This window comes from Myotis yumanensis, unplaced genomic scaffold (genome assembly GCF_028538775.1).
Source record: "Myotis yumanensis isolate MYYU_CA2020_CCGP unplaced genomic scaffold, mMyoYum1.0.hap1 SCAF_14, whole genome shotgun sequence".
NCBI classification, from domain to species: Eukaryota; Metazoa; Chordata; class Mammalia; order Chiroptera; family Vespertilionidae; genus Myotis; species Myotis yumanensis.
Window position 1 is genome coordinate 1,698,563 of NW_027223765.1, and position 26,636 is coordinate 1,725,198.

Sequence of the window (26,636 nt, forward strand, 5' to 3'; positions counted from 1 at the left end):
TTTCACTTGTATTTATTTGAGTAGTTTTTCTTTTCATTCTCTTCCTGTGGATTTTAACAAAGCAGAACTTTTTTAAATTTAGTGAAGTCTAGTTTGTCAATATTCTCTATGATGGATCATATGTACAGTATCAAGTCCAAAAACTTCAGGACAAGATCCTGAAGATTCCCTCCCATTGAAGTCTGTTACCCACTGAGAGTTAATGTTTGTATTGGGTCTGAGGCTTAGGCCACGGCTGGTTTTTTCTGTCTATGGATATCCAATGGCCTCAACACCATTTGTTGAAAAGGTTACCCTTCCTCCACTGAGTTGTTTTTGCACCTTCGTAAAACAAGTCAATTGGGCATATTTGTGTGGAGCTATTTCTGAATCCCCGATTCTATTTCATTGGTTTATGTGTTTATCTTTCTACCAATACCACACTGTCTTGCTTACTGTAGCCGTAATGTGGGGTAGAATAATTCCTCCCACTCTACTCTTCTCTGACAAGATTGCTTTCGTGTTCTAGGGATTGTGCTTTTCCATATAAATTTTAGAATAAGTTTGTCTATGTCTAGAAAAACCTTACTGGGATTTTGATAGGAATTGCATTAAACCTATAGATCAGTTTAGAGAAAATTGGCATCTTTTCAATATTGAGTCTTCTAGTTCATGAACATAGTATGCCTTTCCATTTTTTAGGTCTGATTTGATTTCTTTAATCAGTGTTTTATAATTTTCAGCATGCAGATCCTACAAATGCTTTTTTCAGTGTGTACCTCAGTAGCTTTTGGAGTGATTGAAGTGGTATTGTGTTTTTACTTTTGATTTCTTCATGTTCATTGTTAGTATACAGAAATATGATTGATTTTTTAATATATGTATTTTATTGATTTTTTACAGAGAGGAAGGGAGAGGGTTAGAGAGTTAGAAACATCAATTAGAGAGAGAAACATTGATCAGCTGCCTCCTGCACACCCCCTACTGGGGATGTGCCCGCAACCAAGGTACATGCCCTTGTCTGGAATCGAACCTGGGACCTTTCAGTCTGCAGGCCGATGCTCTATCCACTAACCCAAACCGGTCAGGGCTGATTAATTTTTGTGTGTTTATTTTGTATTCTGCAACCTTGCTTACTTAATAGTTCTATGATTTTTTTTTAGATTCATTGGGATTTTCTATGTAGACAATCATATCATCTGCAAACATACAGTTTTATTTCTCCCTTTCCAGTTGTATGTCCTTTATTCCTTTTACTTGCCTTAGTTCAGCTAGCTAGAACTTGCAGTAATATGTTGACTAAGAGTGGTGAGAGAGTAGCTGGAAGAGAGGGCTGGACAGAGAGACCTCTGGACACCCACTATGTTGAGTGGGGTGGTGAGGCCAGAGGCCGAGGGCTTGGAATGGCGGGCAGGGTTTGGACTTGAGTCTAAAGGTGGCAGAGGAATGTTGGCGATTGCCGAGGGCTGTTGGGAAATGCTCCTGGCCACTGCCTGCGACACACGTGGAGGAGGGAGCCTGGGGCCCCGGGGCTGCTGGAGGCTCTGGGCACGGCTCAGAGCCCATCTTGGCACAGGTTGTTGGGCATGGAGCTGAGGCAGAAGAATGGCCCACGGGAGTGAGGAAGCTGTCGGTGAGGAGCCACATTCATGGCCGCGTCCAGGCAGGCAGGGAGCCCCGGTGAAGCAGGCAGTGACCAGTGGGAGATGCCAGCTCTGGGGTATCAGAGACACCCCTCTGGGGCAGCAGAAGAGTGGGTTCTCCAAGAGGAAGGCAGGCAGGGAGGGCCCTGGAAGTGTGGCAGGAGTACTGGAGTGACAGAGGAGGTGACCACCGTGCAGGCGGCAACCATCAGAGCCGCCTAAACACCACACATGACCTTCTGCTGGGAGGCTCTGCAGGAGCTGGGCAGGTCCTGGCTTGCACTCCGGGCATGGCTGGTCCCTGGGCTCAGCTCTGCACTCCCTCCCAGCGCCTCATGAGATGTGCGTGTGACCAGAGCCTAGAGGTCTCAGAGCCGGGTGTCTTTGAGGTTGGTCTTCTGAGCGTAGCACCTCCTCCGATGTTACCTTACGGCCTGTCTTGGCCAGAAAGTTTGAGAACGAAGCTAAGCTCAGAGCTGGTGAAGGAGCCCAAGGTGCGCCTCTTCCAGAGCGAAGGCCGGTCCCAGCCCGCCGGGGTCGTAGGCGTTCAGAGCGACTCCAGCGTTTTGTCCCACCAGTGGGTTTGCTTCTGAAGAGCTTGCTCTTTCGTTTTTCACTGAGAGCTGGCTATTAGGTTTCTGGAAACTGTGGGATGTTTTTAAATGAGTCACAGCATTCGGCCGAAATAGAGGCTCCATCTGCTGCCTTTGCGTGGTCCCCAGCCCTGTTCCCTGTGCCTGTAAGGGAAGCAGGAGGACTTGGTGTTCCGTGAGCTTGCCCTGCCTGGCAGACACAGCCCCACCAGTGCTTTGGGGAGTGGACCCTGTCCCCTGAGCTGCTCCACTGGAGACCCTGCATGAGCCACTGCGTCTGGGGGAGAGGGTGGGTGCCGGGGCCAAGGGCTCCTGCCCACTGACCTCTGCCAGCTCTGTCCTGGGCGTGCCCTTACATTTGCCCTGGTGTCCGAGGGGGAGCACTCGCTGCAGAGATGGTTCCTCAGGTCCTCGCGGCCTCCTGTGCCTGATGCTCGGCTGTGTCCCTGGGCCTGGGCACGCAGAGGCAGCTCCCTCTGCTGAATCGGCTCTCGGAGGGCGGTGGCCGGGCCTCGGTTCCGGAGGGGCCGTGGGAGCCTGAGACAGCACAGGGGGAAGGGCACAGGTCAGGGGGAGAGAGACCTGCTCTCAGTCACGCCTGCCTTCTGCACGGCCCTTCCTCCCTTTCGGTCTCCTTTCCTCACCGCCCTCCGTCGCGGAGCTGCTGCGCGCCTGTGAAGTGCTGGTCACGCACTAAAAATGACGGGCTTCCTCGCCTCCCCCGCCGCAGCTGGACGCCTCTCTTTTGCACATGCCCCTCTTCCATCAGTGACAGTACGTTCTCCTGAGCGGAGGGAGGGAAGAGCTGTGCTGTGAGTCAGGGCACAGCACAGAATCTGCTGACACCCACGCAGCTCCTGGGTGGAGTGTCCCTCCTGGAGCCTCGTGCTCCATCAGCGGTTGGCTGACCCACTTGGTCGCTCACATACTGCCTCTCACTGGGCAGCCGGGGCCTGGCCTTGCACCCCCTGGGAGGCTGGGCCCGTGGAGTCACCCCCACTGCTGGCTCCTGCAGGGCAGCCACCGGGGCGCTGCGCTCCTGGCCTGCCCTAGGCCCAACCCTGCTCTGGGCGCACAGCAGACGCCCTGCCCTCGCCTCTAGGGCGTCTCTCTGCCCTTGGCGTGCGCACACGGGTCGCTCCTGAGGCCTCCAGTGAATTTCCAAGTGCATATTTTTGTATCTTCGTACCTGGACCTTTGTGAGCTCGGGGCCCAGTCTGCATTCCGCCTCCCAGAGCAGAAGCTGCGTTTCGAGCAGTGAAGACCTGCCAGCCACGGCACTGCAGGTCGGTCAGGCTACATAAATACCCGGGTAAAGTCCAAACATCCACGGCAGGGGCGGGAACATTGTTTCTGCCAAGGCCATTGGCGATGGACAGCGTCATTCGCGGCCGTACAACATTATCCACTTACAAGGACCTGCTCTGTTTGGTCAAACATTTAATGGACTCACCCTAATGCCTTGGCAGGGCCTTCGATGGCCCACACCCTGGTCTCAGGGGCAGCCTGGCAGCGGCTGTGACCAGGGCTGTGCAGACCATGCGGTGCGCAGCGTCGGTCAGGAGGGAGCGCACGCGCACGGGTTGGGTCGTGGGAGCGGTGGGCTCCGCGCGTGGGGACAAGCTGAGCAGAGGATCTGCGCCCAGGAAACCTCTGGTTGTACTCAGGTTTCCGGTTCCCTTTCCCTCGGCCTCTTCTCTATTGAGGTGAAATGCACGTCACATAAAACGGCCGTCTGAACGAGGACAAGGCAGCGGCGTGTAGCACGTCCCCATGTTGTGCAGCCCCATGCTCTCCGCCTAAAACACTCACCGCCTCAGAGACACCCTAGATCCAGGAGGCAGTCCTCCCTGCCCGCCGCCCAGCCCTGGGCGGGCACCGCTGCTGTTGGCTCCGTCGATGACCTGCTCTGGCGATGGCATAGACACGGACTCACACGTGGCCGTGGTGCACTCAGCAGGGGGGAGCGTGGCAGGCGCAGCCCGTGCCCTGGCAGGAGCTGGCAGGGGAAGCTGGCTCGCCTTTACGCCATGGCCGCTGCCTGGGGCTTAGGGCCTCCTGGCTCCCGGAGCCTCCCCTGAGCCTCAAACGGGACTCTTCACACTCGAGTTGTCCCCACGTGGATCCCAGAGCAGAGCCTGCAGGCCTGGGGCTGGGAGGGGACCGGGAGCCCTCTCGGCTTGGGCTGGACAGAGCTGGCACCCTGGGAGGAGGGCACCCCCGGAGGGCAGGCTGGGAGGTAAACAGAGGGTGGCCCTGGCCAAGGCGCTGGCGAGGGCTGTGGAGAGGCGTCGGGAATTTGCCTCTTCGGTGGCGTGTCCCCCTCAGAAAGCGGAGCCTGGCAGCAGAGTCCTGGGGCGCGTGGCAGGCCTGGAGGCGTCTTGAAGGGGCCCCGGTCGCCACAGGCTGGCGAAACCAGCAAGTCCCTTACAGTTCGCAGGCAGGGCGCGCTGTACTTTCCCCAGACAAGGGCAGCGTCCCGGGTTCAGTCCTATGTGCCCAAAGGGGAGAGTCCCTAAGGTGGTTTCCGCTGGTGTCCTGGGGGGGGACGGACTGAAATCTAGGGGCTTGATAGGGAGACCCTTCCAGGAGCGGAGGGCCTGTGGGCGGAGACTCTGGCCACCCGCCTGGCACCTCCCTCTTGGCCCCCTTGGCTCCCAGCACAGCCCCCCCCCCACCTCCCCCGGCTCCCAGGGGCCTCCTCCTGATGAGCTGCTACCCATGTCTGAGGAGTAAGCGGAAAGGAGGCCTTAGGGAAGCCCTCCCACTGCTCCCGCCAAGGAAGCCCGGCCACCGCTCCAGTAAACCAGGAAGCCAGGCCATCGCTACAGTAAACCAGGAAGCCAGGCCATCGCTCCAGTAAACCAGGAAGCCCGGCCATCGCTCCAGTAAACCAGGAAGCCCGGCCATCGCTCCAGTAAACCAGGAAGCCCGGCCATCGCTCCAGTAAACCAGGAAGCCCGGCCATCGCTACAGTAAACCAGGAAGCCCGGCCATCACTACAGTAAACCAGGAAGCCAGGCCATCGCTCTGCAGTAAACGAGCCTCGGATCCGCCCTGGCCGTGGTGATAAGGGCCGAGCGGCCTCGGGGAAGGCGCGTGGATGAGTGGTTGCCCGTCTCACCTGAAAGTAGAAGCTGCTTTCCGGCCTCAGGAGGCTCAGTTCCCACAGACCCTGCCTAAGTGCAGGTCCCATCAATTGATTGAAGCAGCCTGCAGGCGTCTGCTGCTTTGAGGGCAGACAGGGGTGGTATTCATGGTAGATTTGGGGACCCCTGCCTGTCGGGGGTTCAGGCTGACCTGAGCGACAGACCCCAGAGGCATGGCAGCCTGGGACGAGGCTGGTGGGGGCCCATTTGGAGGCTTTACGGGGAACTCAGGTCTCCTGGTGCTGGGAGGGTCTGAGAGCCCCTGGAGAGCCGAGGGCAGGGATGCCGGGGAGCCCCGCGGGTCCCGCAGGAGGGGCGGAGGGTGATGCTCCAGAGACAGGCGGGTGGGGAGGGCACTGGCCGCAGACCATCCCCTATGGAGTGTGGCCGTCGGGCTTGAGGGAGCCTGCACCTATGAAATCGAACACAGGTGCTTACAGTGTGTTCCTTTCTTCTTCCTCGCGCCGAGACCCGAAGTTAAGTCCGATTTCCAAACGGTCCATGCGTTAGAAACAGGACGTGCGCAGGAGGAAGCCAGAGGAAAATGGCATTTGTTTTGGGTTGTAAAATGGCTTTTGGTTAAATATGACGAATTGAAACATCTGTTTGCTCAGCCTCCTTACCGAACTAACAAAAACTGCAAGAAGAACAAGAAACAGAAAAGTCTATCTTTAACAACCTAAGACACATCCATATGCTGAAACGCAGTGAACAAAGAATGGTTTCCAAGTCCAGGGAGGACGGGGCCAGGAGGGGAAGTAGGCCGGGCCTCGCAGGGAAGTTTGCTTCTACGAAGCCAGAGCACCGGGTCAGAGTCTAGAGAGCCAGACCCCAAACCCCCTTCTTGGACTGGTTCGCAGAGCCGGCGTGGGGGGGGCCTTTCGAGCGTCCCCGACTCCTGTGTGATGCCAGGGGGTTGCTAAGGAGGAGGAGTTACCCAAGGGATTGAGCAGGTGGGGCGAAAACCGTGGGTTGCCAGCAGCCGGGACAATGGAAAGACAAAGAGAAAGAAAATAGGTATAATTGGTGTCCCTGGAGAAGAGAACAAAACCAAGCGAATGAGCAGTTTCTAAAGGCACAAGAGAAAACCTCTCCCTGAAATGGAGGAACGCATAAACCTTCAGTGTGAAAGAACACACTGAGCTGCAGGAGAAGTAGGTAGGGCCCGTGCACACATACCTCGGTGAGGTGACTGGACTTCAAGGAGAAAGGGGCTCCGTTGCATTAGGGGACGTGTTAGGAATGGGGCGCCTGGGGCGCTGACCGCTGGCCAGGGCTCTCCACAGCATACTCAGTGCCACCGTTCAGGGGCTGTGCCTGCAGAGTCTTCAGGGAAAGGAGGCGTGAACCTAGGGTTTTATGTCCAGACAAGCTGTTCAAGTCTAACGACCGCAAAGGTGTTCAGACTCGTGAGAATGAGAGAACGTGGTTCCTACGAGCTCTTTTGAAGTGAGTAAAAGCCTCTGTGGTAGATGAACCCCATCAGACACGCGTGGAGAAGCGGGCGAAGGGCTAGTCCCCTGCACAGAGCCTTAGACCAGGGCGGCACCTGAGGCCACGGGCCCTCGGAGTCATGGCCTGCGCTGCCTGTCACAGCTCTGCGTGAAGAACGTGCAGCCCTCAGAGTTACGCTGAGCTCAGGGCGATGATGCTCAGCTGGCCGGTGCCCACACAGCTCGCAGGCCTCTGGGAAAGCCGCAGGAGGGAGGAGACGACCGAGCGAAGGTCAGGGGTCAGCCACACGTGTCCTCTGAGCTCTTTCCTGTGGGGATGAGTGCGCCTGAGTGGGCCTGGCCCGGTCTGAGTAAGACGCTCCAGGAAGCCGGCTGTCACTGGGCAGGTCTCCGTCACAGATGCGTGTGGGGGGCTGGCACGGCCATGGCATACTCAGCCCCGGGCGCCTTATGTGCCGCGCCAGCTCAGCCTGGTTCAGTGACCCTGAGTTGGGGGGTGAAAGGATTGAGAAAAGACAGACAAGAGAATGACAGCTGGGTCTCGGTGGGACGCTGCTCCCTGATGAGGAGATAGCGCCAGCGCCCACAAGCCGTGTCTTTATTTTATAGCAGATGCCACGAGGCAAAGTAGGGGCGTGATCACGTTGTTTACAGCATTCTCATGAGTTTCAACCTCACTCAACTACATGCACCTGGACTCTATCACAAGGCACGTGGGGCTACTTGTTCGGACCATAGGTTCAACTTACAACCACAGCCGTTGGCTATGATTGTGCTGGGAGGGCCCTGCCCTCCAGCTGGGACTTGCACGTGGCAATGAGAGGACCCTGTCCTTTCATTAGTCTGAGGCTTGAACCTGGCCAAAACACCGTAACCGCGTCCCACAGATGCGTCCATGGCAGACCTTACCGATCGATGGTGACACCTTCCCCACGGATCCTTCGCAAACCCCGCCCTCCGGGCAGCCACCGTCAGTTAGTGGGCGTAGAGGACAGTTGCCCTAGTTTCCATCCTGTTCTGGATTCTGGAGACGGGCTGGGCCTAAAGGGAACCAAAGCCAATTCCCACTGTCCCAAGAGATGCGCTCAACCCAGGGCCCACGTGGGCTTCCGGGCAGGAACGAGGCCCAGGCTCGCTTTCCTGCGGCTGTGGCCTCCTCCCGGCCTCTTGGGGCCCCTCCTCTTACCCTGGCAGCTGCCCCTGGCCTGTGTTTGATGGCGGCAACTCTTGCTCCTGCCACGCTCTCTGCCTTCCTGGCCCCCCTCGGTCTCAGCCCAGACACTTCCCTTGGCAATGCAAAGCAGCCAGAGCTCACCCAGGCACACGATCCCCTGGCCCAGGCACCTGGCCCGGGACCCGCTGACGCTGGCTTGTCCATAGGAAGTCAGCGGCTGGTTTCTAAGTGGGAAGGACGAGGGGAGGTGGTGGGTGTCTGGGCAGCACTGGTTTCTCCCGTGGGTTTGCCTGCTCGGGGTGTGCGGACTGTATGCCGAGTGCACCCAGGCACCTGCCAGGGCTCCACCACACTGGCGGGGCGTGGCCGCTGCCTGTGCCCAGGGGGACCCAGTTCTCTAGGGTCTGTGGGTCTTGGGGTCTCACCCTCCTGGTGGGCAGCAGCTTCAAGGGGCTGGGGAACCAGGAGGGAGGACGCCAGCCTCGTCGGGAGCTCTGCTGATAGGGTGGCCCCTGTGTGTGCATCTCCCCCCCGAGCCCGGGGGCGACCCCTGGCTTCCAGAGAGCATCTCAGAGCCCGGCCAGTGCCTGAGTGTTGACCTATGAACCAGAAGGTCACGATTCAATTCCCAGTCAGGGCACATGCCCATGTTGCTGGCTTGATCCCCAGTGTGGGGTGTGCAGGAGGCAGCCAGTCAATGATTCTCTCTCATCATTATGTCTCTCTCCCCCTTCCCCCCTTCTTCTCTGAAATTTGGAGCCTGGGAGTGAGGAAGGTAATGGTCACAGTGCTGGGGGAGGGAAAAAAGAGAGCGTCTCAGAGGCTGAGGACGGCCTCTCTGGGTGCTGCGCTGCGTCTCAGAGCCGCTCACCCTGCGCGTGGCTGGAGCAGGGCCAGTTCTCCGTGTTCCTGGGTGGTCAGGAGAGATGGGGAGGGCAGCCCCTCGCCCGGGCTCCCTGACACCGACTCCGTGTCTCTAAGAGGGCAGGGCTGGGGCAGGAGGGACTCTGGTCCAAGCAGCGATGTCGGCTCCTTTAAAGACGGGGGAGTAAGCATTTCCTCTGCAGTGGCCCCCAAACCGGGGTGCACATGTGAGGAGGAGAGGGAGCCGAGATAGGGCGGCGGGGCCGGGGAGGAAACTCGGAGATGCAGTTCACAGCTCTCTCCTCTCGCCCTTTCATCCTCCCTCTTGGGAGGCGTGTTCCATCAGCACCGGCCGTGCACAGACTTGGGGGTAAGTGTGCATACGCCGGGCATACGCAGACATGTTTGATGGACAGGGACCCATGGCCACAGAGCAGGAGGCTGCTGGCCTGAAAGCTGGGTGAGTCAAGAGATGCTTTCTTGTGTGAAAACTGACTTTTCCCCCAAACTCGGGCTCTGTGAATTCTCGCATCCCTTCCTGAGAGGGTTTCTCCAGCACCCAGCCGGCCGCCTGCTCCCCATTCGCAGCCCCTGCCTCTCCTGAAAACACAGGCACCACATGGTCCCTCCTGGTGGGTCTCAGAGGAGCAGTGCCTATCGCAGAAAGGTCAGCCGTGCATCCATTAAGCCTGTGTGAGCCTCGGGCGCTTCCGGCTGCTCCGCCTTAGAAAACAGCTTCCCAAGCTCTCTCCCAGCCACTGGGTGGGCGAATGTTTATCTTCAACCCCCCACTGGGCCCAAGGACCAGCCTGGCTTCCCTCTGCTCCCCGCCGCCCGCTCTCCCAGTCGCTCCAGCCCCAGCCGTCCTCCTGTGGTGCAGCGACCGACCTCGCGTCGCCCAGGCCCTGGCCTGTGGATGCCACTGGTGCCAGAGCGTCTTTGGGGCTGTTGGCCGTGCCCTCCCTGAGGCTTCTAATCAGAGCAGTCGGGCTGTTGGTCCTGGTGGCTCGTCTGCTGCAGGACAGGCGCGCCCTCCCAGCACCCTCCGTGGCGGGCCTCCTTCCCGCCCCGTAAACAGCCGTAAGACCTGCTTCTCACCAGTCAGCAGCCTTAAATGCTGGTCGAGAAATCCAGCCGTTTTCACACCCTCTACCTTCCGGTCCATCTTCAGGAAACATCTGGGCCTGGACACGGCACTGAGCCGCCCCTGCTCGGCTCCCGGCTGCTCCTTCGCATCGCCGCCCTCTCCTTCCTTCTCCGCCCTCCAGTGCTCGCCCTGTGTCTTCTCTGCCCTATGGCAGTGCCCTCTCCCCTCACTGTTCTGTCCCAGCCCCTCAGGGAGCAGGGAACCTGAGGCTGCAGGGAGGAGCATGGGCCTCAAGGGGCCTCCTGCTGAGGGTCCATACCCGAGAACCAGGCCTTCGCTGGGGCTGGCGGAGTCTTGCCTGTGGACACCTCCTTTCCTCCCTCTCCCCCCTCCCCCCACTTCTCGCCCAGTGGAGACCTTTGTGAGGAGGGTCTCCTGGGGGCACACCTCTTGCCTCCTGGGTCACTGCAACCACCTGGCCCCCTGGGGCCTTGTGTCTGGGGCTGTGTCCCAGACAGACCTCCTGGGTCTCCTGGAACAGTGGGCCCTTCTGTCATGGTGTAGCCCAGGGGTCCTCAAACTACGGCCCGCGGGCCACATGCGGCCTGCCGAAAACATTTAGCCGCTGTGTGCATAGGAATTTATTCATAGTTTTTTTTTTAAGCTATCGTCCGGCCCTCCAACGGTCTGAGGGACAGTGAACTGGCCCCCTGTTTAAAAAGTTTGAGGACCCCTGGTGTAGCCTTTCCTCCATGCTCCTCGGGCTTGTCAGCCTCAGGCACTCACAGCCCCGACTGCTCCTGCTCCTGGAACTGTTCTAACTGTGTGCACGCGTGCGTGTGTGTGCGTGTGTGTGTGTGTGTGTGTGTGTGTGTCTGTTTGCGCGCTCCTTCCTCTGGCTTCTCTGTTTCTGGCATTGCTCCTGCTCCCTCACATGTCTGTGCTCCACACAGACCCTTCCTGGATCGGCCCTTTGTGGTCCTCTATCCTGTGAACTCTTAACTCGCCCACTTAAAATAGCTACATTTTTCTGAATCGGACCCAACCTCTGCTCCATTTCCTGATGTCTCTTGGACGCCCCCCACCACTAACTCAACAGAACCAAACCCGAACCTACCATTTCATTCCCCGTTCTCCACCCACCAACTGGCTTCACCCCTTGGACCCCCCATCGCATCGGAAGGACCACTCCCCCTCGGACTCAAGCCCGAAGGCCCTGTGCTGAGCCCGCCCTCCCTCTCACCCCAGGGCCTGCCTTGTTGGAAACGTTAGCGCCTGTCCTCCTGGCCCTGCCACTCGGTCCAGGTGCTAAGTGCTGGCTGGTGCCAGGAGCTGTTCGAGGTGCTGAAACCGCGCTGACTCCACCTGCCCTGCTGCCCTGCCCGGCCTCGAGCCTGAGTGTGCAGCCCCTCCTGTAAGCCCTGGCTTAGCCTTGTCCGCAAAGCCTTCTCGGCTCCGGCCCGCCCAGGAGTCCCGTCTCGCAGTGATTTGTTTGCACATCTGTCTCCACTCTAGGCTGGGGCTCCCAGAGGACTGGAGCCTGTCTGACTCGCTTTTAAAGTTCATTTTCATTCAGCATTGAGTAGGTGTTTACAAAGAGTAAAAGAACACTTATAAATATGTGCACGAGGGAAGGGCAACAATACCGTGAACACCTGTGAGGACCCGCCTGCCATGGGAAGAGACCTGACCCATTCATACCATCCACCCCTGTCGCTGGGCCGGACAGCAGCCCGGGTCAGGAGGGCTCGCGAACGACGGAATGCCCAGGCGAGTGGCGCGCCTCCAGTTTCCTCAATGGGGATCGGTGCTGCTGGGCAGACCCCAGGTGAGGAGGTCATCACTCAGCCCCATGTCTGCCCCTCGTGAGCTCACTGCGCTGCTCACACGTCTTCCGTTGACCTTGCTCTGCTTACGGCATGCCCACTCAGCGCCAGGCCTGGTCCTGGGCCTGGCCTGCGGCAGGAGCCGCGTGTCGGAGAGCTCGCTCTTCCTGGGGAGTGTGCACTGGACAGCTCTTCAGAACAGTGTCCAGCGAGGCCCCCCTGCAGTGCTCTCACCCTCCACAGCCTCCCTGCGGTCCCCAGAGCAGGAGCCCAGCTCACCCCTTGCAAGTCCTAAAGGCTTTCAGAGTCACTTAACTTCTTTGTGTGGCTGTTTCCTTGTCTGTAAAACGGTCAGAGTGGTCCTGCCCCCTGGATTGAAGGAGTTAATGTGAAACAGCTGCTTGGCACATGGCGGGGCTCGTGGTGCGGGCCTGGCTGCCGTTGCTGCCTCTGTCATCCACAGAGATTCTGTGTGGCAGGCTGGGTGCGGGCAGAGGTTGGAGAGGACTCCCTGCAGGGGAGGGCCGCGTACCAGGCTTCTGGGCTCACCCTCTCTGTCCTTCCCTCACTTCCGGGTGAGGATCATAAAAAACACCTTTCACACATCCGGCAACACGGATACAGCAGAAATGGCGAAATTTCTCCGAAGAAACCAGGGACCTTGCACCTGGGAGGGGCTGCAGTCCTTCCCATGGTGCCAGGGCTCTCATAGCCTCTGGGTGGCTTTCAGGGGCTGCTTTCACATCGCAGCCCAAGTAGCCGACGTCAACAAGGAAACTGTGCGTCTAGCCAAGTGGGAGTGTTTCCTAACGATGCCTAGAAACTAGTCCACCTGGAGACCCGAGGGCCAGGCCCTGCGCGTGGGCCAGAGGTGCCGCAGCACCGCCTGGTGGTCCTCAGCCGGTGGCAGAGATGGCCCAGAGGGGCTGGCCGGGCCCGGGCTGCCTGTCCTACTGAAGGGGAAGTGCAGGCCTGTGAGACTGAGGGGGCCTGTGTGCTGCTCTTGGCTGATGAAAGAAGCGTTGGATGGACATGTAATAGAATTTCTTTGGGGGGAAGAGTCTGTTTTGGACCGAGGGTGTGTCTGTCGCCAGCAGTTCCCCGGGAGAGAGGAAGAGCTGCAGTGTCTGGCGTGGGCCTCCGGGGGCTCCCGGCCTCTCCCCTCCAAGTGGCTTGTCCTGAGATGCCTACTAGTTGGCTCCTGGGTCTCGTTGGCAAGCGATGGCCTTCATATAGAGGCAGCAGACATGGAATCTCTTCCTGTTAGGCAGGCCCTGCAGGGCTGGGCTGGGGCAGAAGGGCAGGCCAGGCCGCTCCGTGGGCAGCGGTGGCCTGGCCTCTGCCGTGGCTCCTGGCCAGGCTGCCCTGCCTCCGGGTGCCAGGCGCCACCCAGGTGAGCACAGGCTGAAGCAGGCATGGACTCTGGGGCCGGAGAAAGCATTGCCTTTGGCTCCTTGTGCTCAGCTTCTGTCAAATTGGAAAAGAAAAACTGGCAGAAACGAACCTAAGTCGGGTCGAAGGAGAAGGCAGGGAAGGGAGCTGGGTGTAGCTGATGGTTGGCTTCTGCCTCATTGCGTCACCTCATTGCTGGCTCGGGGTGGGGCCAGGCCCGGCGGACTTCCTCTGTGGTTCCTCTGGGGCTGATGCTAGAACTCCGCCCCACCCTGCCTCGCTCTAGCAGAACAGTCACGCGTCCCCCATCTGGATGGGCTTGGTCTGGCTCCAGGCCTGCGGGGGCGTTGCCAGGAGGCCTTTCTCCGCCGGTGATGGCATTCGGCAGGTAGTGGGTGCCCCACCTCCAGCTGTCAGCTCAGCCTCTGAAGCGGCCCCGTGAGTGTCACGGACCTGCCCGAGCAGCCGTCCGGACTTGAGCTGTAGCCTGGAGACACCTGGGGGGACAGGTACTAAGGTCACCGTCCTGCCTCCACACCCTCCAGGTAACTGTCTGTGGTTCCGCCTGAGAGTCAGGCCGTTTAGGATGGCCCTGGGCGCATCCTGTGTGGTTTGGAGCCTGGTGCTCGGTGTGGTCTGCAGACTGTAACAGGCCTCACCTTAGCGACTCTTCCGGATGCAGACCCAGCCCATGCTTCCCGAGCGAGAACCTGCGCTTCTTCAGGAGTGAGAGGGACGCTCTTGGTCCGACCGGAGGGCCTGGTGCTGAGGGCTCACTGGGAGATGCTGGTCAGGCCTGAGTGCACACCCAGTGGAGCACTCGCCATGGTGGCGGGTCCTGCGCTGGGCAGCACGAGGAGGGTGGCGGTGGGCGTGGGAGAGCCGCGCAGGCTGCTTCTCTGTGACGTGTCCCTAACATAGTCCTTTTCCATGCCATTTCAGCGTCTCCAGGAGACTGGACCCCAAGGAGCCCCTGGGCAGCCAGCGAGCAGCTTCGCCGACCCCGAAGCAGGCTCCTGGGCCTGCTCCCGGCCATGAGAGCGCCCGGGAGACAGGGGCCCAGGGCCCAGCCGGCCAGGAGGCTGGGGGCCCCCGCAGGACGCTGCAGGTGGACAGCAGGACGCAGAGATCAGGGCGGTCCCCCTCCGTGTCACCAGACAGAGGCAGCACCCCCACGTCCCCTTACTCCGTCCCCCAGATCGCCCCCCTTCCCAGCAGCACGCTGTGTCCCATATGTAAGACCTCGGACCTCACGTCGACCCCCAGCCAGCCAAACTTCAACACCTGCACCCAGTGTCACAGCAAGGTCTGCAACCAGTGCGGGTTCAACCCCAACCCCCACCTGACCCAGGTGAGCACCGCTGCCCCCTCCCCACCTGCCCGCCCGCCCCCTCCCGCTCCCTTCCCCTCTGTCACCAGCTCTCTCTCCCTCTCATGTCCCTTGGCCACCGGCCTCTGTGTCTTCCTGGGCTTGTATTCTGGCTCCAGATGTGGCAGCGGAGACCAAGGCCTGGCCCAGGTCCTGTGGGTCCCACCTCCTGGAGGCGTGGGCGGCCCCAGAGCCGAGGCACTTCTCACCTGGTCCGAGTTTGACCTGGAAAAATGGCGTTGCGAGGACCAGGCATCTCGTGGACACCTTTCCCCAGGGGACTCATTGAGGAGGCCGAGGACAGCCTCTCCCTGACACGGGCCGAGGAAGAGCGAGGTGTGGGAGGCAGGACACTGCCCTGCATCTGGGGAGCTCCCCTCTTCGCTCCACTTGTTGGTCAGCTGGGTGGAGCCACGAGAGGCCCAGGCCGGGGCCAAGCGTTCACATGGGTGACAGTGCCCATGCTCACCGGAGGCCACTTGGGGGCCATTTCCCTGAGCTTGGCCTTCCTTCTGCCCCAGAGGCCCTGTGCCTACAGCTCCCCCCGGCCCCCCAGGGGTGCTCCCTGGTGACCTGGAGGCTGCTGCTCACGTGCTCTGGCTGAGCCGGCCGTGCCTCCTCGCTCTGCTCAGGGCAGTCTGGATGGAGCAGGTGCTGACGGCAGACACAGGCATGGCCGCCTCTGGAATCAGCAGCGGGAGCCGGAGGACCACACGGTGGGGGAAGTGGGAATACGTGTTCACAGGTCGGGTCTATTTGTGACACGAGGTGCCGTGGGTGTGGGACGCGTGGTTTGCGAGAGGTAAGTGTGAGCTTGCAGGAAGGAGCTGAGGTGGGTGACTCAGAGCTCTTGGAGTCATTCCTGGAGTGCGGGGGCTTCCTGAGGAGGCGGCGCACGCATGCTGGTACATCTGGGATCAGAGACAGCCCGTCCCTGCCCCAATGGTAGGGAAGTGTTTGCCTTGAGCCGAGGACAGTGTGGCTGAGGCCCAGGCCGCTCACCTGTGCCTTCTCCCGGGGGGAAGCAGGCCACCTGTCCTCGTGGGCAGGGATGAGCTGCCGCCCTGGCGTCCCCTGTGCCGGCCTGGCCTCTGGGTTCCCTTCCTCAGATGCTCGCTCAGCTGCAGGACCAAAGGGCTTCGGGTGGGTGGGCAACGATCCCAGGAGAGCCCGCACGTGGCACCGCTCTCCTGGTGGCACCCGCGCCCTCACCACACGTGGGCTCCTCCACGCCCGGCTCGTGGGCGCGGGCCGCCTCTGCGTGTGCCTGGGGAGCAGCCGGTCCATCTGCCCCGCTGCTGGGAGGAAGCCGAGGCTCAGGGCCAGGAGGGGCCTGCGCTCACCCAGACGCGGTGCTGGAGAAGAGTGTGCGGGGCTGGACAAGGCCACGGCTCTAGCCCTGAGGGTCTCGGCCGGGCGCACGAGGCCGTGGCGCACCTGGGCAGGGCTGTGCGCAGACTCGCTGCCATGGGGGTCAGGGCTGCTGTTCCCTGGCCGCCGGCGTGGGAAATGCTGGCCTGTTTGCCAGGCTCTCGCCTGGTGGGTGCCCTTCCTGCCGGGCTCCTCCTGCCAAGGAGCACGGGCCTTGGGCACACCTTCCCGAGGGGCTGGGAGCCTAACTCTTGAGTCTGGAGGGGCCTGTGCCTCGGTGGAGAGCCGCTCACGCCCGGGTCACACTTCCACGCAGCGAGGACCAGTCGGCAGGGTTTGCTGGTAGCCCCCCGCCCAGACCCCATCACCTGGGCACCTCTGATGCGACGCTCTCAGGACTCGTCCAGGCGGAGGTGCCTGGCACTGCTGTGCGGGAGGTGAGCCGCCTGGCAGCCTGGAGGTCATGGCAGCAGGAGGCGTTGCCTCTCAGCTCCCCCGAGAGGGACGGGCCACACAGTCACCTGGAGGCCTCGTGGCCTCGCCGAGCTCGTGAAGCGGCTCTAGGACCTCTGCACAGGTGATGGGGATGGGCCCTGGTCAGTGTCACGGGGAGTCACTGGCCCGGCCAGGGAGTGTGGGAGCCGCTGTGCCGAAGGCTCTGTGAGGACCTGTGAGCGGGACGGAGGGGGCGGGCACCACCGGCCTGGTCCGCAGACTCAGTGCCGCGGCTCTTCTCTCTCCTGCCATCTGTCAGGTCCTTCACTTTTGCTGGGTCCCCAGGGACAGCAGGCAGGTCTGGAGCCGGGACACACAAAGGCACGGCCGCCCTGTTGGCAGAGCCATCTCTGGTCTGCAAGCACTGCCTTCCTGCGCGTGGACCACGCTGCCCTGGTCAGCGCTGGGGCTGCCAAGGGGAGCTCCATTCACGGGCACTGGTGGCCAGCTCCCCAGGCTGTGACGCCCTCACAGGAAGGTGCCCGCCACGCGCGCTGCTGGGAGTCCAGGCGCCTGGACCCCACGGGGACGCAGGGAGGTCGGGAGGCGCTCAGAGCACCCTGCCCACAGAGGAGCAGCAGGTCTGGGAGCCGGCCTACCCGGGGCATCCTGGAGCGAGAGAGCAGGCCCAGAGCTAGTGGCAGGTCTCCGTCCGCCCGGGCCCTGGCCATTTCCCACCACAGTCCACTTTGGCTCAGGCTGACGGCTCAGCAAGCAGGGCCCTCGGCCCTCTTCCTGGTGGAGGCCATCTCCTCCGGGCTCAGGGTAATAACAAACTGCTCGAAACCCGGGAAAGCTGGCGGGCTCCCCGTGGGTCTGAACACGTCTCACCTTCGCCAAGACCATCCTGCGAGGCTGCCTGCTGCGCGGCCGGAGGTGGAGCCCTTCATGCCCAGTGGTGGGTGGAGGGTAGGAAGGCAGAGTTGGGGTGAGCAATGGATGGAGTGATATGGGCTGGAGAATGGGGGAGTGGCCTGCGGCAGGCATAGCCCCGGCCAGCCCTCCCGGAGGCCCTGCCTCCCCTCCCCACTCCCCCCACCCCCCTCAGTGCAGCCCAGCAGCACCTCCTGGCTGGGCTCCTCCCTGCCCATCGCCCTTTCTCTGGTCAAAGTTGCTTATAAGCCCCTTGAAGAAAATGATGGAGGAGTGAACATGGCCTTTCCTGGCCTATTCCAAAGTCTAGACTTTGCCGAGACCAAGCCAAGCATGTTTCGTCCACTGTGCTCCCACCATCCCCCATTGCAAGCCTGGCCGGGCTGCTTCCCCAGGGTGGGCGGTGTGCGAAGGAAGGGAGTGCGCAATGGCTAAGGTCCTCCTCCTCTGCCTGCATCCCACTCCTTCCTGGCCAGCCGGGCTGGGCACCAGATGGCCGGGGGCGGTGCTGGGAGCAGCAAAGCCCTTCCCAGCAGCCTTCAGCCTCGCCCCCGTCCCGGCTCCCTCCTGGCCACACTGCCGCCCAGGCCGGGAGGAGCGCGGGCAGGTGTGAGAGGAGAGGCAAAGGTGTCCTCCCCCCACCTCCAGCCCAAACGGAAGCGGGTCCCCAGGGGCAGGCCCTTGGCGGGCGAGGCCTTTCTCCCTCCGGCCAGTGTGGGCAGCCAGCCTGGCAGCATGAACATGGCAGCAAAAGAGAGAAATAGATAAAGCGGGACCAAGAGGGGAGGGGGCAGTGGGACCGATAGAGAAAAGCAGAGGCAGGAGCAGCGCGAGGAAAGCGGAACTGGCTGTTTCTAGGATCTGCTTCGCTCCACCTTTGGCCCCGGGCAGGCCACCTGGGTCCCTCCCAGAGGGTAGCCCTCCGCTTCTTCAGCCTTTCCTCCTTCTGTGGGTGCCTTTCGAGTCCTTCCCAGGAGCTGGGCACAGCCCTTGATTCTGGAGAATCGGGTGAAACGGAAGCCAATGTGCCGCTCAGCCCTGGAGCCAGCGGCCAGTGGGAGAGGCCGCCTTGACCAGGAACCACCCAGCCAGCGCAGGGCCCTCCCGGGCGCCAGGGCTGCGGAGGCCGGGAGGAGGCCGGGCGCCTGGTGCGAGGCGGTGGCAAGACTCCTGGGCTTCCACAGGAGGGAAGCTCGGCTGCACCTTAGATTGAGCTGGACGGGAGCGGGTGGAGGCGGGAGGCCTGCGGGAATTCGTGGTCCATGTGGGGGCCTGGGGGCAAGCCAGGTCCAGGGAGGCCGGATCCATGGCCAGTCTCGGACGCCGGGCAGGTTTCCAGGGCCTCCCTCGGGGGCTTGACCTGATGAGATTGGCACAGGCGTCCCCTGGGCCATGCCCGGCCGAGCCAGCCTGGATTGGGGAGCCCTGCACTGTAGGGCTCTGTGTGCTGGCCCCTGAGCCTGAGGCAAGGCAGCTGACAGGTGAAGCAGATTGTGGGGATTTAGGAAAACCGGATGCTGGAGGGACCCGGCCCCTCCTCTGCCTGCCCTTGTCTCGGGGCCACAGTGGGGTGCATACCTCCTATCAGGGCCTGGCTAGTGACTCAGCCCGGAAGAGCATGGAGTGACGCTGGCTGGCGGGCCCTCCTGGAACCTCTGGGTTGGGCACCAGCAGGGAGGGCTCATTTGTAAGCTGTTTCTTGGTGCTTCAACCGGCACCAAAATAGAAAAAAGCATGACTGCAGCATCAGGCCCCCGCCAGTGCCCAGGGTCCGCCACTCTGAACTCTGCTCTCCAGGGAGGCGGGCGGGCGGGCGGACGGCACTGCTGACGCAGGAAGGCAGGCCCATGACGCCTGCAACCCCCTCCTTGCCCGCGGCGCGGTGGGGAGCCTCACCCACCGGAAAGAGAGCCTGTGACTGCTGGGGGCCCAGAGCTCCTGGCAGCCGTGGGGTGGCAGGGAGGAGGCACTGCCCTGGAGTAGAAGCAGGTACCTGGGCAGCCTCCTCCGGGCCCCACCCTCTGCGGTTAAAGTGTGGGGTGGCCAGCTTCAGCGTCACGTCACGGGTGCCTGTGGGGAAGATTAGAAGCCGCCTAAGCTCTGCCCCACGCCCCCTCCTGCCCAGAGCCCGCGGAGCGCGGCAGGAGGCACTGCAGACAGATCACCACTGGCCGCTCACTCGCCGTGGCACTCACAGAGCCCGGCCTGGTCGCCAGGCCTCGGGTGGGCAGTGCCGCCTTAGCTGTCCTCCTGCCCGTTGAGCAGTTGAGTAAAGGAGCAGCTGACAAAGGCCCTCGGAGCCCCCGAGCCCACAGGCTCTGCCCTTCCGACCGGCAGGCCCTTGGCAGTGCGGGCCGTGGCTCCCTGGGGACGCTCCCTACAGGAGCTGCTTTCCTGTAGCGCCCCCCCCCCCCCCCCCAAAGCTACCTCTTGGCCTGCACACCACCCGAGCCTCTGGTCCCTGCGGCTGCCAGGCCCCTGCTGGGCGGTGGTGCCTGGGGGTCCATGGAGGCCACCAGGGCTGAGGTAGCCGCCTGGCCTCCTGCTGGCAAGGCCAGTCCTGGGGTCCCTGCTCTGCCTCTGGCTCTGAAGCCCTGAGGCTTGGCTGGCGGCTGCCCATCTCCTGGCCATGTGCCAGGCCTGGTTCACGGACAGCAGACCTCCAGGAGGTTTCTGGTCCCTCCCATCTGGTGGGCGGCGGCTTGGGAGTGCCAAGGAGCTGCGGGCACTGTGTAGTTGAGGAAGACTCCCACTGCTGGTCCCATGGCCGGGGAGTCTGCTGCAGGCCTGGCCTGTAGACCCAGCGGAGAGCTCCGTCCTCTGAGAATGGAGGGAGAGGCCAGCAAGCTCCTGGCGACCTGGGGGAGGCAGAGGGGAGTTTGTGGGTTCAGAGAGCCCCCCAGCCAGTGTCCTCCCTGGGAGGCCCTGCGTGCGGGCGTCTGCCTGGGCCTGACCTGGGCACAGGGAGGGTGTGGTCAGGCGCTGGGCGCGAGTCACGGGCCGCCAGCCTTCCCTGGAGCTTCCATTTAGGTGAGGCGCCTGTTCACAGCCTGGCTGACGGGCCGGGAGGGAAGGCTCTGGGGTGAGTGCTGGAGCCTTAGCACCTGCCACCCCTGTGCAGCCCCCTTCAGACCCCAGGGAGGTCGCCCTGAGGTCCAGGATGAGAAGCCTCACCACTCAGACCCCTCTTCCCAGGAAGCCCCACCCCACGCGTGGAGACAGCAAAGCCGTCACTAGACCCGGCTGCGGGGGTTTACACTGAGCGGCCCAGAGAGGGTTCTGATGGGGACCCTCTCGGTCTGAGACCTGGGGCAGAGGGAGGGTGAGTGCAAAGCAAGCTCAGAGCACACTCGGGGAAAGGGCCCAGCGGTCCGGTCCGGTCTGGGTGAGGCGGCCGGGGAGGGCCAGGGGGCGCGTGGGGGCGGCACCAGAAGGGGCGGAGCCCATGAGAATATGCTCAGGCTTCTGTGTGGAGCCTTTAGAGGAAAAAGTATTATTGGCTCGTGTGACTGGAAGTCCAAGGGCAGAGTCAAGACAGCTGAGTCCAGAGAGAAGGAGCCAGATCTGCACCTCTGTCTTGTTCACTTCGGACTGTCGTCCCCCCATGTCCCCCCGCGTCCTGGGAAGGAGGCTCCTGACCTTCCAGGATGCGAAGAAAAAGACCCTCTTGCTCCTTCACACGTGACAGGGCTCGGCTCCCCCTGGCCCTGTTGCCAAGGTCACATGCTCATCCCTGCACCACCATCTAAACCACTGATTGGTCAACGAGAGTCACATGCCCACTCGACGGAGGGAGGGGTTGGTGACAGGTAGAAACTGCACGTCTGTCGCGTGAATGGCAACACGTGTCTTGTTGGTTCTGGAGGCACAGACCATCCCTTTTCTTAACCCGTCTTCTTCCCGAGGGACAAAGGGCCAGCCCACCCCGGCGGCCGCTCGCCTTGTGCGCCTGTTTGCTCGCGAGTTCTCTTGCCTCCTGCCTCCTCGGCTGGACGCCTCCTCCAGGACAGGGCCTGTGTACGCGAGGCCGCCCTCTCGCACCCGCTCTGTTATGCATCTTCCTGCAAGTCCCCCTGAATGCCGGCTGCCCCGGCTGCCAGGCCCACTCCCCTCCCTCCTGGCTGCTGCTGGGTCATGGCTGGAGGGAGCGGCCGGGGAAGTGGGGGCCCGTGGAGGCTGTGAGGTCATCAGCCGGGAGGACAGTGGTGTGGACTGGTGAGGCGGGATGTGGGGTGCGCTGGTGCACTCAGGTCTGAGACACGGCCAGTGGGCAGTTGGGGGACTGTCGAGCGGGAGGGCCTGGCGGGCAGTGGTTGGTGGTTGAGGGGTGGGATGGGGAGTGTGTGCCTGCCTCTGCTCTGCTTCCTGTGCCTGGCAGCTCCTAGCGGGCAGCGTAGTGCCCTCTGCCCTGGAAGCCCAGGAACCCCCGAGCAGGGCTGGCGCCCCTGCCTGTGCTGGGAGCTGCTCGACGGCCGGCCGTGGCCTCGGCCCGGGCCGCCTGCTGACACCTGCTTCCTCCGCAGGTGCAGGAGTGGCTCTGTCTGAACTGCCAGATGCAGAGGGCGCTGGGGATGGACATGACCACGGCGCCGCGCTCCAAGAGCCAGCAGCAGCTGCACTCGCCCGCGCTGTCCCCTGCCCACGCCCCTGCCAAACCGCCCCTGGGGAAGCCGGAGCAAGAGAGGCCCCGGGCGGAGACGGCCAAGGCCACCACAGTGCCGGGACCTGCCCAGGCAGCTGGCCCTCCCGAGGGGGGGAAGGTGTCTCCTCAGCCCCCTCACCTCGTCAAGCCTTCCACAGCCGAGCCCCGGCCCCCTGCGGGAGAGGCCCCGGGCAGAAGTGCCACCGCGGTGCCCCCCGGGCCTGGCACTGCTGAGCAGGCCCAGGAGGGCCTCACCGGGAAGCTCTTCGGTCTCGGCGCGTCGCTGCTGACCCAGGCGAGCACCCTCATGTCCGTGCAGCCTGAGGCCGACACCCAGGGCCAGCCTGCCCCCAGCAAGGGGCCACCCAAGATCGTCTTCAGTGATGCCAGCAAGGAGGCTGGCCCGAGACCCCCAGGCTCAGGGCCCGGGCCTGGGCCTGCAGCTGGAGCCAAAGCTGAGCCTGCCGCCAGGGCAGGCGCCGCATCAGGGCCCGGAGCCCCGGCGAGAACTGGGGGGACACCCAGCCCAAAGCATGGCCGAGCAGAACAGCAGGCAGTGCCCAAGGCTGCTGCCAAGCCAAAGGCCATGCCGAAGGACAGGCCCACCTGCCCACTGTGCCAAGCCGAGCTCAACGTGGGCAGCAAGGGCCCAGCCAACTACAACACCTGCACCGCCTGCAAGCTCCAGGTGTGCAACCTCTGTGGCTTCAACCCGACACCCCACCTGGTGGAGGTAAGGGACCCGGGGTCGTGGGGGCACGGGCAAGTGGGAGCAAAGGACCCCGTAAACTGGGGCTGAGCCGTGGGGCGCCCTCCACCGCGGATGCCCTGAGGGCTGCCCTCTCTTCTGTCCCAGCCCCGGCCGCCCCTCCACTCAGAGACCTGACTGGCACGGTGGGTGCGGGTGGTGTGCCTGCTGCCTCTGCCTGGCTGAGTGCCCTGAGGCTGGTCCCAGGGTCTGCCAGGCTCAGGAGGCCCTGAACTGCCTCCCCCCATTCCCAGCTCTCATGGCAGGACCTGGTGACAGATGCCAACCCCCTCTGCCCAGGGAGGAAGAACCTGGGGTCCCACCTGCCCTTGGCCTGTGCCCCTCACAGGGTGGAGGGCTGTGGGCCCCAGGAGAAGGCAGGCTTCTCACCGAGGGCAGGCCGTGCCCCGCTGCCCAGGCCCTGGCCCAGCCAGGGGTGTCCACCTCCATCCCTTCCTCAGGTCCTTGGTGGTGGGTGTTGATGTTCACTTGTCAAAGCCTCAGCCTTTGGTCCGTGTTTTCCCGGGCGGCCTGCTCCCCTGGGCCTGCTTGTGGGGCGCTCAGAGGCGCTCTCCTGAGCTGCAGGAGTGTTTGAGATGGGGGCTGGGGGCTGTCTCTCCGCAGGCCCTGCTCCAGAGCGCTGCAGAGCTGGGTGGGAGGGAGCAGGACGCCCCCTGCTCTGGAGAAGCCTGGGCCCGCCTGGGAGGCTCAGATGGTGTGGAGCCCCCTGGTGGAGCTGCTTCTGACCCTCCCGAACCCACTCTCCCTGCTCAGGACCCTGGGGGCCTGCTCGGCTTCCCTGGACAGAACTCCTGTGTCCCCTTCTGTGGGTCTGTGATTGGCTCATCCCTGCTGTCATGTGGGGGGCGGGGCGGGGGGCCAAGCCAAGGCCCTGCTGGGCTGAGCCATGCACTGCGAGCAGGCAGGGGAGTGTGGAGTGCAGATCCTGCTGCCGAGGGTGGGACAGTGGAGCAGGACGTGGTGTTGCCATGGTCTGTGGGCACCGTTCTGACGCGCCTGGGGCCAGGCCACCCTGGGTCTGTGGGAGAGAATGACAAGTGAATGAATGAACAAGGGGATGGAGGAGCAGGGGCAGGTGGAGGGGGAGAGATGAGAGCAGCTGAGTCCTAGCCCCCAGGCACAGGGATTCTGCCTGCTGCCTCTCACCCTGTCCTCAGTCCCCAGAGACTGGCCTGGGCCAGGTCTCCCCTGGCTCCACCCCTCCCAGCCCCATGCCCCGACCCTTCCCCTACCCAGGGCTGGTCCGGTGTTTATTTTTAGCTCGCAGCTCACATGCTGCCTCCTGCCAGCCGTCCCTCTCTTCCTCGCTGCCTGCGTAGCAGGGCCCGGAGGGGGGCCTCCATGTGTTAGCAGGGGCAGGAACACGCCTGGATGGGGGCCTCCGTGTGTTAGCAGGGGCAGGAACACGCCTGGATGGGGGCCTCCGTGTGTTAGCAGGGGCAGGAACACGCCTGGAGGGGGGCCTCCGTGTGTTAGCAGGGGCAGGAACACGCCTGGATGGGGGCCTCCGTGTGTTAGCAGGGGCAGGAACACGCCTGGATGGGGGCCTCCGTGTGTTAGCAGGGGCAGGAACACGCCTGGAGGGGGGCCTCCATGTGTTAGCAGGGGCAGGAACACGCCTGGAGGGGGGCCTCCGTGTGTTAGCAGGGGCAGGAACACGCCCGGAGCAGTGGCCTCGGGCTCCAGGCTTTGCTGAGGGCCTGGTGAGCAGGCCGCTGCGGGGCTGGCTCTGAGCCCCTGGCAGGACGCCTGCCTCCTCATCCAGGCCACCTTCCAAGGCGCCCTTGCTTCCCCTGGACTGTTGCTTCGGGGGTGGGGTCTGCAGGCCAGAGGTAGGGGGAGAGGTGTGCCACGCCACCCAGGTGAGCAGGGAGATGGCCTCGCCCGGAGAGGCCTGCCCTGGATGGCCGTGTGCAGGGACCCTCGGTGGAGCAGGGCAGTGTTGCCTTGGGCCAGCCCTGCTCTGGGCCCAGATCCCAGCCCCTGCGAGCTGATCCTGGTCTGGGGAGGCTCTTTCTTGTTCCCAGGACTCTCTGGCGCTCTGTCTGCCCTCCCACCTCTAAGGGCCTTGGAGCCATTGCACGGCTCTCTCTGACGTGGGGGCATTTTCATTGTGTGCCCGGGCAGTGCCCGGCATGCGGTGGGATTCTTAGCTGAGACTCGGTGCCTGTCCCTCAGGGCATGGGCTCAGCCTGCCCAGCGCTGTCCACAGGCACCTGCGGGAGTGGACCCTGCCAGGCCAAGCAAGCCCCGCCCACCGCCTCGTTGCAGCTGGGGTTGGGAGGGGGTGGCACAGAGCATCACAGGCGAAGGGAGCCCACCGCGGTGCCTCGGGCTGGGCCCTGCAGGGTCCCCTCCATAGCTGGGCCCTGGGCCGGGCCTCGGGCAGGAAGAGCTGCCGCCTCAGGGAGACGGTCTCCAGGCCTCAGCGCACAGGGCCTGGCAGAGATGGGGCGTGTGGCGTGTGGGCAGCACGCAGGACAGAGCCCCTGACATGGCGTTTTCTGTGGAGGTGTGAGCAGAGGAGCCTGCTGACACCCCGACTCCAGGGAGGGCATCCCCGACAGCGCCCCCCGGTCCCCCCCCCCCCCCACCGCTGCCCGCAGCCCTTGCTGGGGAAGGAAGGGCTGGGAAGGAGGTGGGAGGGACCACACCCCAGGGGTGCCCTGTCTGATGCCCTTGCTGGCCTGCTGAGGCTCCACACCAGCCAGAGGGGCTGTCTGCTCCCTGGGGGCCCAGATGCCCCTCTTGTCCAGACCCCTGTGCCGTAGCCTCCCTTCCCCTGCCCTCCCCTCCGTCTCCTTGTCTGGTGGGGGAAGCTCTCTGTGGGGAGAGGAAGGGACCCTTCTTTTGGTTTCATCATTTTAACTCTGAATATGTGCTTTTTAAAAATTACTGATTTCAGAGAGGAAGGGAGAGGGAGAGGCAGATAGAACAGCAACGATGAAAGAATCTTTGATCAGCTGCCTCCCGCACGCCCCCCACAGGGGATCCAGCCGGCAACCCGGGCCTGTGCCCTGACCAGGAATCGAACTGTGACCTCCTGGTTCATAGGTGGACGCTCAACCCCTGAGCCACGCCGGCCGGGCTCCGAATGCCTTAAGCCTGGGAGAGTCTGCCATCTGGGGCAGCACACCCACCAGTCTTTTCCCCTTGTGCTTTGTGCCTGCGTTAGGCTTGCTCCTCCTCCAGGTTACAGAGGGTCATGGAGATACTCTGAGTACTTCGGTGTCTCCATGATCCCCACTTCCCTTCCTCTCTTCACAGAAATCCGAGTGGCTCTGTCTGAACTGCCAAACTAAGCGACTGCTGGAGGGCAGCCTGGGGGAGCCAGCCCCCCGCCCACCGCCCGCCTCGCCGCAGCTCCCCGCCGGGACCCCTCACCGTGCAGCCGGAACAGCCCCTCCGAAGCAGAAAGGGCCCCAGGGGCCGGGCCAGCCCTCAGGCCCTCTGCCTGCCAAGGCCAGCCCCCTGCCCACCAAGGCCAGCCCCCAAGCAAAGCCCCTCAGGGCTTCTGAGCCCAGCAGGACCCCGAGCAGTGCCCAGGAAAAGAAGACGGGACCCCCGGCCAAAGCGGAGCCTGTGCCGAAACCCCCTCCAGAGACTGCCCTGCCCCCTGGGACTCCTAAGGCAAAGGCCGGGGCGCGGAGGACCGAGCCCGCCACCCCCCGCCGTCAAGGCTGCTCCAGAAGCCCCCAAGGGTGGGGAGGCCGAGGTCAGTGCCTCTCGCTTCTCGGACACCCTAACTCAGGGGACCCTAACTCAGGTGCACGTCTAGGGACGGCTCAGGCCCTGGGGCTGCTGTGCCCGCCGGGCCCCTGGACCCCAGAGGAGGGCAGGGCGGCCTCTGTGAGGCCGTGGGGGCTGCAGCTGTGGGCTATGAGCTAGCCCTGTGCCTGGCACCTGCTGCATGCTTTGCTGGGTTTTGCTACCATTAGAACCAGTCAAGTTTCTCT

General features: G+C 62.9%; 1 protein-coding gene across 1 annotated transcript in view; it reads left to right on the plus strand.

Moving 5' to 3' along the window:
* The window catches only part of BSN (bassoon presynaptic cytomatrix protein), a 57,934-nt gene that overhangs the window by 12,897 nt on the left and 18,401 nt on the right, over positions 1-26,636 (plus strand). The window contains 4 exon segments of the mRNA XM_070391271.1: positions 14,104-14,512; positions 21,793-22,644; positions 25,948-26,346; positions 26,348-26,395. Of these exon segments, the coding sequence (XP_070247372.1) occupies positions 21,823-22,644; positions 25,948-26,346; positions 26,348-26,395 (1,269 nt within the window). The 5' untranslated portion in view covers positions 14,104-14,512; positions 21,793-21,822.